Source organism: Rissa tridactyla, chromosome 7 (assembly GCF_028500815.1).
Source record: "Rissa tridactyla isolate bRisTri1 chromosome 7, bRisTri1.patW.cur.20221130, whole genome shotgun sequence".
Classification (NCBI taxonomy): domain Eukaryota; kingdom Metazoa; phylum Chordata; class Aves; order Charadriiformes; family Laridae; genus Rissa; species Rissa tridactyla.
This window is the reverse complement of record NC_071472.1, coordinates 48,291,019-48,304,959: the sequence shown is the minus strand read 5'-3', so window position 1 is coordinate 48,304,959 and position 13,941 is coordinate 48,291,019. Positions and strand designations below refer to the sequence as shown.

The 13,941-nt window shown below is 44.5% G+C and overlaps 1 protein-coding gene across 9 annotated transcripts in view; it reads left to right on the top strand.

Annotated features, from left to right (window-relative positions):
- The window catches only part of SGSM2 (small G protein signaling modulator 2), a 61,357-nt gene extending 47,416 nt beyond the window's left edge, over positions 1-13,941 (top strand). For 5 of the 9 annotated variants that reach the window (XM_054209621.1, XM_054209616.1, XM_054209620.1 and 2 more), the window contains 8 exons: positions 3,238-3,420; positions 4,321-4,716; positions 5,399-5,523; positions 6,790-6,872; positions 7,350-7,459; positions 8,752-8,848; positions 9,894-10,061; positions 11,042-13,941. In XM_054209621.1, coding sequence (XP_054065596.1) covers positions 3,238-3,420; positions 4,321-4,716; positions 5,399-5,523; positions 6,790-6,872; positions 7,350-7,459; positions 8,752-8,848; positions 9,894-10,061; positions 11,042-11,130 — 1,251 coding nt within the window. In that variant the 3' untranslated portion in view covers positions 11,131-13,941. Of the gene's footprint in view, positions 1-3,237; positions 3,421-4,320; positions 4,717-5,398; positions 5,524-6,789; positions 6,873-7,349; positions 7,460-8,751; positions 8,849-9,893; positions 10,062-11,041 lie in introns of those variants that run through there. The other 4 variants (XM_054209617.1, XM_054209619.1, XR_008467787.1 and 1 more) reach the window with 4 other exon arrangements.

The window sequence follows — 13,941 nt, the reverse complement described above, 5'->3', positions numbered from 1 at the left end:
ATCTCCCTTTGCTAATCTCTTTATAGCAATACCAACTTTTTACTTTGCTGAGTGCTTTCATTTGTTGTCATTACTAAGCAAGTGCCTCAATAATAAACCAGGCTGGTAACAAACAGATAAAGCTGGACAAAACAGCACACTGCCGTGCCTTCCCTCAGCTACGGTTACTGAACAGAAACTGCATGTGGTCCTAAGCCAGAGTGCTGAGAAAAATACAGCAACAGTCCAGTTCCTTAATCCTATACGCTTCCCGTAAGTGTCTGCCAGGCTACACCCCTCTCTCTGATCCGATGGAGCTGACATTATGGATGCGGTGTGGATTTTCATCACAGTACGGAGCCAAAGCCAATACAGTACCCTCAGGCGATGCCTAATAGACTCAAGTTTGTACCATAATGCAGCTGTGGAGCCGGTCCATGTGCAGAGCAAGAACGTAAGTGTAGGCTTGCTGTGTTGGGCAGATCAGGTACTGCCACCATCGTAAAGGTCTCCTGCAGCCATTGGGCTCGTATGTCGTGGGACACCAGTCTGCCATCGCAGACCCCAGTGCTGCCGCTGGTCTTACTCCTTGACTGTTGAGGAAAGGGATGTTCTCCTTCACAGAGCCACAGGGCTATGGTGGGACACTGCCCTATGGGTAAGGACTGGATTTGTATGTTGGTAAAACATTGCTTTTAACATTGCTTTTTTTAAGAATCACCCAAATGTTTGCTAACTGTCTAGAACAGTAATAAGGTTTGCCCTGGAATATAATTAACACATTAATCTGCTTTTCTGTTAGTGTTATTACCAGGGGGGTAGGACTTATGCAGTAGCTGATCCTGTTCTAGATTAAATGGATAAGGAGTGGCTTACCTATCAAAACATTTGGCATTTGCCAACTCCCAATTATTTTATATTCCAGGGGACATTTTATATCCCTGTGACCACCTGCAGATCAGAAGGGTGGCCTCACCTAGAGCCTTGCAATGGAAAAAGTAGCTATCTTGCAAACAGTGGGCTCTTTATAAGCAGCTTTCTTACTAAAAATTGCTACAGCAATTTGACTTGTTTTTCCTCACGCTATTCTTTATAAACCAGTTTTGAACACGGATGGAGAAACAGACCCCTTAACTGTTCAAATTGGGTCGTGATCCAGATTCGTCACCCTGAATCCAGTCATCTTTGTAGGTATTTATGTTTAGATTTTCCAGCTATAGTGCGTACAAGAAGAATGTTCCACTGAGCACTGCTGAGGCAAATTCCTGCCCTCCCATGACATCAGCATCGGAAGAAGACGAAGAACCTCAGAAACCACCGAGGGCAATAAGTCCTGCTGGTTGCCTTATCTCCTGAAGGCCAGGCAAACTGCCTCAGAAGAGAAATAAATCCAGATTATCCAGCCAGGCTGACACATTGTCGTAGTCCTGCTGGAAAGTACGTCTGTTCTACAAGGGGACTTGTTCAATCATCTCTTTTTTGCATACAGCACAAGTTTGAGAAGTCCTTCTAGAGCACCACGTGGACTGGTTCCATAGCTTGTATTGTCTTCGTGAAAAAGGGACAGCCCTTCCAAACACTTCCATGAATTTGGTGCAGAGCTTCAGCAGCAGAGATCTGGCTAAATGGCAGCACTTCTACATGCAGTGTGAATTTATTACATTTGCAGCTCCGTTCATTATTCTTTTTTACTTTTTAACCTCAAATTTTCAAGAAATATAGGATATTGGAGATTTCTTGCATAGATCGCATTTTGCTGTCTCTGTTCCCCACAGGTATGTGAACCATCAGATTTATGATCCTTGTGTAGAAAAAGAAGGTACATCTGGAACTGAAAAAAGGACACAGAGATTTAGTTTGTAGAGCTGGAGCCACAACTCTTGGATTCCAGCCCCAGCTTCAAAGGGCACATGCACGTATACAGCTAGAACATATGAGATTCTGCAAGAAGAGACAGTACTTGAGTCTATTTGTATAATAGGAATTACAGTAAATTCATAAATATACATGGCAAGGTATAAAAGATCTGATCTGCAGAATGCAGCCTCCTATAGGAATTTTTTTTCCCTGAGTTTGTACCATACTAACACAGGGGTGCTCCAAACCTTATCTGGAATTCTAATGAGCTACTCAACAGCAGTAGTAAATAACAGTAGTAACTGGCTCCTCAAAGAAATGTGCTGTTGGAATCTAAAGCTTACCATTCAATGTAGGAGTCTATTAAATGAATGACATGAAAACAGTCATAACATTTGTGTATATAGGAAACTTATCGTGTCCTTAACTGAAGTCATGGCGGGTGATTTATCATCTTTGCCTTCTGATGATATTTTTGCAGTCATCCATCGGTATCTGGGGCACTCCCAAACATGGCTGTCCTCCAGCCTTCCACTAACTGTTGTATTTTATGATTTATGACTTGACAGCTACCTCAGGCTACCTCAAGTGACAAACAGCCTGCAGCTCTTAGCATGAGTGCTCTGGTAGCAACTCCAGCCAGGAGAGTCCAGAGCCTGAAGCCAACTCACAAGTGCAGTTTCTCTTCAGCTCTTGACAAATGACAGAGGAGTAAAATTACTACATGTCCCTTAATAGCCCAAAGGGGGGTTTCTGTGTCTGCCTGTCAACGGAGGCAGCCAGCAGTGGCAAAAATCTGTTTTATTACTATGGGAACCAGGGTGGTTGGATCTGGCCATGCGCAGTGCAGCCACAAGACTGGACTGTGTGAGCTGAGATTTCTGCTGCTCGGGAGGCTCTTCCAGCATCTAACTCTGTGCAGGCTGGTGTCTATAAACCTGTGACCTGGAATTCATTGCAAGGGCTACGTTAGAGTTGGAATAGGGGAGTTGGGAAGGAGGTGTAATGAAATCAGGAATAATCCTGTTAGAGACAGCAAGTGCTCCATCAGATTGTATCTGACTTCTATGTGAAGCTTCGCATGAAAGCCAGTGGCATCTTTTGTTCTTCCCTGAACAATGTCAAAGCACTGTTGATAGTGTATACGCATGCTTAGATGAATCTTTTCTGGTGTCTACAGTGATAGTTTATTCCCTGCAGTAAACACACAACTTTTTACTGCTCCAGTCATTGTGCTTTCCAGGCACAGTGATGTGCACTCTAGCAAGAGGCCTTCAGGATCCTTCAGGCTTTCGGTTTGAGATATTACGCTTCTTTAGACCTCCCCCTTCTGGCTCCCACTCATTTTAATGCTCTCTTTCAAGGAGGACAGCGTTTCAGGATCTGTCTGTCTGTCTGCAGGTGGATGAAGACATTGCTCTCCGGTATCAGAAGGTCATGGCTGAGTGGAAAGCCTGCGAGGTCATTGTAAAGCAGCGAGAGAAAGAATCACATTCTGCCACGCTGGCAAAGTTCTCGTCGGGCAGCAGCATCGACAGCCACGTCCAGCGACTGATTCACAGGGACTCCACCATCAGCAACGATGTAGGTACTCCCTTCCCTCCCACCCACCCACGTGGTGTTGGCAGTGCGGGAGGCTTGGCATTGGCAGAGGGACAGCCCAGGGGAGCAGAGACTTGAGTTAGCACAGCTCCATCTCTCCAGAGCTACCCGAATCCTGTACAGAATTGGAAACTGTGGTGCCTCCAAAATGGAGCTAAGGGCGGGTCTGTATTTATGGTAGTTTGTAGCTGTTCTTGAGCAGGACCTGCCTAAGGCGCTTTAAGATTCACATGCTATAGAGGATCCTTCTCTCGGTAGAGAAATAGCTTTCTAGATCTCTTATTTGTGGGTCCTTTATTTAAATCCAGCGTAGAGCAAAAGATCACTACTATTTAAGCACATTTTTGATTCTGTCATGTCCCTGATTGACAGGTTGGGTGTGGTTTTATTTTGGGAGAGGGGATCTTTGTCAGTCTAAGATAAGATGCAAAGCAGAAGAAAGGCAGACTGAATTAACCTCTCTGTAACTCAGACAAGCAAGAAAGGGGTTTCTTTTCACATTGTTGGACAGGAGAGATGGCAATTGTGTGCCGAAGGTGTCTCCAGATGTTTTTAGTGTTGGTGTTGCGGGTAGGGAAGCTTTACTGCTTTCCAAGGTATTTCTAATTGAAGATTATCAAAGGGGGAGACATGGTCATAGGAAATGGATATGAGATCATGAATTGATATTATTTTTAAACTTACAGTCTCAGTATAAAGACTGAGTGAGGAGCTCTCAACTATTTGCATGCAGGGAAGCTCGATTAATCAGTGATCTTGTTCACTGAAGTAACGTAGTCATTTCTCTCTTGTGGATGGAGGTTTGTTTGCTAGATGAATGTTTCTTGCTTCTCTGTTTTCCCTTGCTTTACCCGAATCTTCTCTCCCCTGCCCACCCCTAAGGTCTTCATATCTGTAGATGAAACGGACTCAACCCCAAAGGGTCCGGACGACGCCTCTTTCACCGTGGTGTCTGCCGACATGCCAGCAGCAGTCGCTGCTGTAGAGCCACAATCTGTGGAGTTTGACTCCCCTGACTCTGGGCTGCCATCCTCGAGGAACTACTCTGTGGCCTCAGGCATCCTGTCCAGTATCGATGACGGGCAGAGTGTCTCTTTCGAAGATGGGGCTGAAGAAGAAGCTAGTGCTGACTCGGAAAGGACTGATCCAGATACACCACATCTGCAGAAAGCCAAGTCAGTTGTGCTGCAGTCTCAGGATTCTGTATCAGAAGAGCAGCTGTGTTCCCAGGTGGATTATTTAATGGATGTTGCTTCTGTCTGCGCTGCATCCTACACAGTAGGTCACAACATCAGTATCGTCATCTCTCTGCACAGCATTGCTCTTCTAGCAAAGACTTGTTCTTTTTCAGATGGCATTTAATGAGACAATCCCAAACTAGAACTACAGGTGGTGGGATGATAACGGAGGATTTTTGCATCCACATCTTTTCATCTGGATTTTGAGCTGTATTGGAAATAAGACATCAAGAAAAATCTGGGTCTCTTTTTGAGCGGGAGGGCAAGGAAAAGAATGTGGTACAGTTCTAGCAGATAAAAATTTTCAGGGTCTGGGGGGAGGTGTAGTAGGTGGACGACACACCACTTGTAAGATTTCAGTGTCATTTAATTCAAGCTAAACTACACATTTAATCAAATTGAACCACGGCCTAAATCTAGATTTAAGGCTCTACCATCTCTCTTAGTGTTGCTGTCAACAGATCAGTAGTTCAGTTTTTGCCTCTCTCTCTCTGCTGAAGTTGTTCAACTAGAACCTTTGGAAACAGGACAGGCTTGGAACATTTACCAGTGAAAGTGTATGCATTTTACCTGGGGGTTTTGACAGTAATTGAGTATTTCGATGCTCTCATATGCCCAAAGTATAACTGTACTACTGGTTTGTTGATTCTCAGAGCGAATCTGCACCAAGTCCTGGAAATTCTCTAAACTAAGCAGATCTAACCAAAACTTTTCTCTTCTAGATAGAGTTATTGGACACTGTTGCCTTAAATTTGCACAGAATTGATAAAGATGTCCAGAGATGTGATCGGAATTACTGGTATTTTACTGCCGATAACCTGGAGAAACTCCGAAATGTCATGTGCAGGTAATACGACTTGTAAACTGAACTACTTTTCACATTTCTGTCATAACCCATAAACTATAATAATATGAAAATAATAGTCTGTATAAAAATTCTCACTAATGAACTTAAAAAAAATTGCAAGAAGGAGGAACAGGTAGGTTAGAGAGCGTGGGTATGATAGGCGGTCCAAGTTTGGAATGCACGCTTGAGAAAATTCTCTTTCTACCTCAAGAGGCTGAGCCTGTCAGTCACCTTGAACTATTCGCTAAATGTACTATTAGCTTTGGCTTCCTACTTATGAGGATAATACACCTGTGCTCTAACGGCGTGCTATAAAGATGACAAGAATTGTGAGGGGCCCAGATACAGTGTTGAGGGACACCTACTAAGTAGGCAGGAAGACCACATCTTCAAATCAAAACAAAATCAAAACAGCATCTTAGACCACCGAGACCAGCTGGAATCAATAGAAAGCTAGCTTTCGCTTTTAGGAATGCAAATTGGCATGAAGGCTATTAAACTAAACACACTTAAAAGCATAAAGTGTCGTAGGCTTTAACACTCGGAAAAGATACCAAGATTCCACTTAGGGGAAAAAAGAAAACAAAAGCCAAAAAAACAGGTACCTTCTAAAAATCTGGGTTTTTTTCCATAGACTGTTATGCTTTTGTTAGCTGTTTTTTCACAAACTATTGATATGCAAGCCGTGCGTGTAAGGTTTGGTCCTCCCTAGACAAGCAGCAAACAATACAGGGCTGTGAAATACTCTGGAATGTGAAGTGTCAAAAAGTTCTGAGACACACACATTCAACAGCTGCTTAAGATTTGATCTCGCATAATCAAATTAGACTTCAATACAATATTTAGCTTTTGAGGAACAGGAAGAGACAAGTTTGGTATTAGTTAATTCATCCTGTAAGTAAACAATTGATCATGTTCTTTTACCCTTTCACAACACACGAAGAGCCTACACCAAGAGTCATATTACAAGAGAGATCCCTGTCTCACATGCTGCTCTGTCCCCATCGTGGATTGTTTATAAAGCCTTTAGGAATTACCTTGAAAAAAACCAGCAGAAATACTCGTCATTTTATACCAGTGTGTTGGAAGATTTAAATTGTTGTAGTTCTCTGGACTTCCAGCTTTACCTTTTACAGCACTCTAGAACAAGACAATTAAAAGCTGCCAAAAGGAGTTGTATTTGAGGTGTAAGACAAATTTCTGAGGCCACCATGCAGCAAGAGGATTTTTAATCCTATTATCTCTTGTGTGTTCTTCTTTCTGCAGTTATGTTTGGGAGCACCTAGAAGTTGGTTATGTTCAAGGCATGTGTGACCTCCTGGCTCCTTTGATGGTTATACTTGACAATGGTAGGAAGGGTTTTCTTTTGGAACACGTTGGTATCTTTAGGGAGGTCTTTCTTTAGAAATGCTGTTTCAGAAGTTGTATGCATTAACCAGGGCTAGCTCACCAGGAAAATCAAACCTGCAGCTCCTGATTTGTATTTTCTCTACGTGTGGCTGTTGTTGAAAGGGCTGCCATTAGTATCTTGGGGATTCCTTGTTTGCTCACTGACTTTGAGATCAAATTTTACTAAATTTTCAAAGCAGCTGTGTTTCTGCAGTTGCTGAAGGTGAAAACTCAACTGCAAGCTGGGTTCTTTTGAAACTTAACTAGTAAAAATGGTCCAGAGTCAGGTACTGCCTTGTGTTTCATCTAAATGCTGGTGATGGGGTTAGGGAACAACAGAGGGAAACCCCTGTTTTTCCCTTGTCCAGCAGTATGTTATTTTGGTTCAAGGAAGTCACACAAATAGCAACACTGATCATTCTGCATTATATCTGCAGATCAACTGGCTTACAGCTGCTTCAGCCACCTGATGAAGAGGATGAGCCAGAACTTCCCCAATGGAGGTGCTATGGACACACACTTTGCCAACATGCGGTCCCTAATCCAAGTGAGTCTTCTTTTAATCTTCTTTGAAAGAAGGTAAGGCTGTGGCAGAGGCTCAGAACTAGCTTGATACCACAGTGAAGGGCGGAACTCCAATGACTTGGTTCCTAGTTCCCATCTGCTGGGGTGGATAAGAATTGTTTTGCAGCCCCAAATTGATTTCCAGCTTCTCAGGGGACAGAATTTGCTGTGACGATGAAGAGTGTGTATTAGAGCAGGTCAATTTGTTTTAATTTGACAAACAAAACAAACCCTCCAAACTTCTATCTCCAGCACACCAGCCGCACAGTATACTGACTCCCAGTTATGGCTCTGTCCAGCTCCAACTGAAGTCCATGAGAAATAGCAGTAAGATCTAGACTCTACTGCTTTTTGGAAGAGAAAATGTTGATATTTGTGACACTAACTTAATTTCTTACAGGTTTAAATAGACCATAGCTATATTTGTATTCACGCAGAATGCTTGCTGAAGGGGCTTTTTTTGGGACAGATTTAAGGCCTAGCCATTGCACTCCAGAAAGCACCAGGCACCTGAGTGAGGTTAGCATAAAGAAGGGTGAAAACTATCAGGATAAGCCATTATTTGGTTTGATAGGTGACATGTTAAAAAGTCATGAAAACAGAGGTCAGTCAACAAAGAAGATGGCCAGCAGGCAGCACACAGACACGGCAGCAGCGTTTCTGCTGAGTAGCAAGACTGTCAGAGGATGCCACACTGCCTATCCAGCAGCCCTTGGGATGACATCTGTGAGGAATGACTATAGATGTACTTACACGTTTAAGACATCTCTCAGACTTTTGGCAAGTGGTCGTTCAGTTCCAGAGAGCTTAGATGTTGCAGTGTGGAACTGTGCCACTGCTCATCAGAACTACAAACTTGGGATGAGAAAGTCTCTCTTTGTTCTGTTTCCCAGGTAAATGGTCCTTGTACCCCAGCTCTTATGTTACAATCTAAGAGTAGAGTTGGGTGAGAAGATGAAAATTTGCCACTTGTTGAAAATCAGTAGGATCTGTAACTTACTGCTTGCACCTTTAAAATCACAGTGTAGATGGACTGTTGTCACCTCATACCTGCACAGCAGTAACTCTGCACCTCATCAGTCTGTGTCAGGGCACCCACATCACAGGCATTTTGCAAACACCTGGTAAAAGGATGTATCTGTGCTAAGCAGCTCCTCTGACTAACCACAGCATGGGGTGATAAAGAGCAGCATGGAAGTCTTAACCGGACTCCCAACACCTTTGGTCTTGGCTACTTTCAGACAAGATTCTGACAGCTGATATTTTGCATTTTAGATTCTAGACTCAGAGCTTTTTGAACTGATGCACCAGAATGGAGATTACACTCACTTTTACTTCTGCTATCGCTGGTTCCTGCTTGACTTTAAAAGAGGTAATAATGTTCTGTGCCTATAGCTTAGAGTTGTGCAAATGCCCCTTTGCTCAAGAAGGTGATCCCAAGTTGATCACACTGCTTTGTAAGCTTTGATAACCTCCTTTCCAGTCCATTTGACAACAAGGAGCAGCTCAGCAATAGCTCAAGAGCTGTTGTACTTTGCTGAGTGAGGTACTTTATATACAGTGGGAGCGCACCAGGATCTCAGGATCCCTGCACGAGCACACCCACCCACCCCCACTCTAGCAGAAGCAATTGCTGATAATCCAGAGACCCATCTTGCTATCAGGCAAGTCAGTGGCTCCTTTGAGTTACAGACTGATCCGCAAAGAATGAAAAAAAGACATCCCTCTGAAATATGCTGAAGCATAAAGGTGATAGAGGGAGATGATACTCATCCATCAGGTATTTATTATGAGCAGCTATCTGACAGTGAGGGGGGAGGAACTGTGACTCTTAACAGTAACCCCTCTCCTTCACGGAGAATCTCCTGTCCCCCACATCCCAGTCCCATGAACCGCAGTGTCACAGAGTGGGCAGAAGATGAGCCTTTATGGTGCAAGATGACGAAGCTTCTGTGGGCCATATCTGAATAGTGGCATGTGTAGACCTAGCTTAGACACATCCACCCTACAATTAATTGTTGCCAATTACCAATAGCAGAGCTTTAGCACCAATAGGTCCACTGCAAAGACCTGGATGAAGGGGGCTCTGGACACACATTCAGATTTGCAGCCTGTCAGGTAGCCCCACCTAGAACAAACGGGCCTGCCTGTGCTGCTGCCACACGGTTACTGCAGCCTGGGGATCGTCCTGGGGTTGTGTGCTCCACCACACCTACGTTCATTCTTGATTTTCCTTTAAACTCAGTTCTGTTGCCATACTTGCACAAGTAAGTGAGAGGAGTTGGCTGGGGGAGAGGCAAAGGAGGAGTCAGCGAGTACTATTTATGTCCGCGTAAGGCCTGTCAGACATTAGTTAGAGAGGGGGAGATGGTCAATTTGAATAATCAGACGCTCTTGTAATGTTTATTCCCATTCAGAATTGTTGTACGAGGATGTATTTACAGTGTGGGAAGTTATTTGGGCAGCAAAGCACATCTCTTCAGAACATTTTGTCCTTTTCATTGCCTTAGCACTTGTGGAAGTTTATCGAGAGATTATCCGTGATAACAACATGGACTTCACTGATATCATCAAGTTTTTTAATGGTAAGAAACTTTTTTAAGAGAGCCGTTTTGATAAAAACAAGGAGAGTTTGCTCCTTCTCCCTTACTCAGATTGTCTGCAGCTGTGCAGCGTTCTTGCTGTTGTGGCAAGCCCCTGGTCATTTTAGGCTCTGAATCTCTTACGCCTTCATGTAAACGAAGAGCCCAGATTTTCACATGCTTCCTGAAGCTCTGACTCGGCACACACAAACAACAGTGTTTTAAGAGCTGTGTGGACCACAGAAGACCGTAGCTTTTTCAGTGTCAGTGGTAGTTTTTACCACAGAGCAAGTTTCACATTTTCTGTTAAAAACATTTGCCGCGGTGACTCTTTGCCCTTGGTTTAATTTTTTGCAAAAGTCTCTCGCAGGTTTTAAGATTGCCAGAGTCGTTTCTGCTTAGTGTTTGACCCTGCTGAGGCTGAAACATTTAAGCAACCGCTCACGCAAGACATCCCAAACCATTTCCACGGTTGATTGCTTACCGTAGTCGTCCATAGATGCTGCCAGAGCAAAATGTATTCTGCCAAAGCAAGCTAGGTCTCTTCCTGGCTGCAGAATGCAAGTTAGTCCTAAACAAGTGCTCCCTGTTAGGATATCTTAAGAAGTTTGGAAACAATTTTGGGTAACCACAGTAATTTACTAAATTATCAACACTGTGGCTTTCAGCCAGCTGTTGCAGAAGCCCCAAATGCCGAAGCTGAATGAAATGTTTATTGCGGAACTGAGGATTCGGGTCTGTCGAGATCTGATCTGGGATTTCTGCAGCAAAACTGACACCAGAAGGATGAGATCTTGATGCCAGCACTAAGGGATTCACCCACTTAATCTGTCTTTAATTCTACATACCTAACCCCCTGCAATGCTTTTGGATGGCTGCTAATGATACGCTAATTAATTAGTGCTAATGCGACATGAATATCAGTGCTGGGGCAGAAAAGTTCCTGCCGCTGACAGTTAAGCATGTTTGTCCGTGTCTTTTAGAAATGGCAGAGCATCATAACGCCGAGGAAATTCTGAGGATAGCGAGAGACCTTGTCTACAAAGTGCAGACGCTGATCGAAAATAAGTGATAACGAACAGACTGTCATTGTGGGCCTTCTTGTGAGCTAGCGGACGGAGCATTTCTTGCACTGTAACTTCAAGATGGTGTTTTAATTGCATCTTCCATGTAATGTAATAAATATTGAAGAGATTTGTAACAGACTTTTAAAACCAGAACTTTTCCTTCAGCAGACAAGGTTTGTGTTTGATAGTCCTTGGTACACTCACTTTGTATTTCTAGACAAAATCTTTTTGCATTCTCTTACTTCCCCCTCTAGAAGACCATCTATCTACATACTTGAGATACTAAAAAGGGGGAATTTGGCATACTAGAACATTTATATTTTGACTTACTGCACCTTTAAAGTCCGAGTGCCCGTTGTGTGCTCTGCCAGAGCCTTCCATGGAGGTGAGGCCAGATCCGATACTCACTCGGGTGTTGCAGCATTGAACTGGGTCCTGGGAGCAGCACGTTGGTGGACTCATCATCTGTGTCCTGAACATGCAAGAGAATGCGTGTGAGTGCCTGTTGCTAAAACATTTGCATTTGTATTTAGCAGCAATTAAAGTAAATAAGGTTACCAGCCTTAAACTAAATAACATGGTTAAGATGAGCAGTGAAGATCTGGCACTGCTAGCTAAAACCATCGGTTGGCCTTCGCTGACTCGCGCACGCTGTTGAGCCTCATGGCCCACACATGCCACAGATATGCCTGCCTTTTACTTTGCAAACTTACTCTGCAAACATTCCCAGATGACAAGATCTGCCTAACGTAGTTCAGGGTAATGAGTTTAGCACACAGGAGCAGGTTCCCTGCTCACGTTAGCAGCTCCCACGCTCTCTGCATCTCTGAGGAGTGCCGTGAAGTTCAGCTCCCACGTTCCAGAGCAGACACAGCAGAGCTTTGCCTCCTCCGGATTACTCACTGCACACCTACCCGTGCTGCAGGGCACTCCGGGAGGACTTTCCTTGGGATCCTGCGAACATTCACCAGGCGCTCTCTGCTCTAGCAGTATCAGCACTTGCCAGATGAAGCATTTGAGATTGTTGCAGGGGATCCCGTGCCCTTTGCTGCAGCCTGTGCTGGTTTGCAGGGCTGTCCCTACGCCCCGTGGAAGTTCTCTGCCACTTCTCTTCCTGCTTGGCCGCATGCTTTCAGTAGCAGCATCCATTTCCCCCATCCTGCAGAGAGAGCAGAGGGGAGGGAGGGTCAGCTGGGTGCCGCAGAGCTGCGGCTGCCCTGGCCCTTCCTCACGCCGATGAAGTCACCACGTCTGCCCAGCCCTCCCTCCCAGGGCGCGCGTTGTTTCTAATGAAAGTGTGGCTCTGTGTCAGGGAGGGAGGGAGTGGGCTTTTGCTCGTGGGCTTGGCTGCAGATTCCGTGGATACTCGTGACCTGTGCTCCTAGAAAGCCTAGGGACTTACTTTTAAGCACTTCAGGTATTCCAAAGGATTCTGCCCTTTGCCATTAGAACCTGAGTACCAAAAAAAAGTTTCAATCTGAATTTTTCTGGGTTTTTGGGGGTTTTTTTTGATCCTTCAGAGCAGACAGGGTTGCGCAGCTTTGTTTCCATAGAGAAAACAACTCTGTGTGCTTTTCACAGAATAGTTTGGGTTGAAGGGGCCTTTGAAGGCCATCTCGTCCAAGCCCTGCCCTGGGCAGGGACAGCTTCAGCCAGAGCAGGTCCCTCAGAGAAGTTTACATGAATTAGATCAGCTCACGTGAGCTTTCAAAAATCAGATTTTAGCAAAAAAAAGGTGTAGGGAATAAAATTATTATGTTCGAAGATTCAAATAGCGATAGGAGGTATTTACTTTAGTGACTCTGCTCGTTAGTACCCCGCAGCGCGCACTCCGGCCCTTTGCAGGAGGCAAGCGCTGCCCTGGGGCCCTCGGGAGCTGAGCGGTACTTGCCCAGGAAAAAGGTAGATTTAGTTCTAGAAACACCATCGCTGCTTAGATCTTTCTTTACGATTGCAGTGAACTAAAAATGGTAAATAATAGTCCAAAAAGGAAAAAAAAACAACCAACCTCACACCAAGTGCTTCTCAGCTCACTAGCCAAGCCCTTCCTTAAAACGGTCTAAAAATTTATGGGGAGGGTAAAATAAAGCCAAACCAGAAGTCGCCCGGGGCTGGTGTAGCCTGATGCCGTCAGGGAGGCGCGTGTGTCCTCTGGGCGCAGGAGCATCACGGTCACCAAGCGGAAGTGAGAAGAGGAGCCCACTCAGTTCTGAGGAAGGCGCTGGGAGGAGGCTGTGGGGAAGGAAACCCCCTTTGCGCCTGACGCTGCTAAAATAACACCAGTGGGAGTTACAGCAGGACAGGGCTCCGATCCGCCCGCTGCCCCCGCGCCGGGGGGGCTCCTCGGCCGCAGGCTGAGCACATCTGTATTTCTGGCTGTGTCCCCCGGCTCCACAGGCCCGCGCCCGGCTGCTGGAAGGGCTCGGCAGCACTTCAGTTGGTGCGGCTGTTTGGTCACTTGAAAAGCAAAATAGTATTTTTTAAAATAAAAAAAAAAAAAAAAAAAAAAAAAAAATCGATGAGAGCGAGAAAACCCTCCAACCCACAGAGCCTGAGCAAGCGATGTAAAAAATAAACCTGCACTATTTTTCTTTGGTATGTTGGGAATGTACTATACAACGCTATTTAAAAAAAAAAAAAAAAAAAAAACAAACAACAAAAAACAAACCTCTACGAACTTTGTTGTATTTGTTATAACATTCTGTCTAATTGTATTTTATTAACATTGTGTATTGACTTATTTATTTTTGTTGGGAGCAGACTACTCTCTTTATTGCTCAGTTATTTATGTTTAAATGTAACATATGAATAAATAC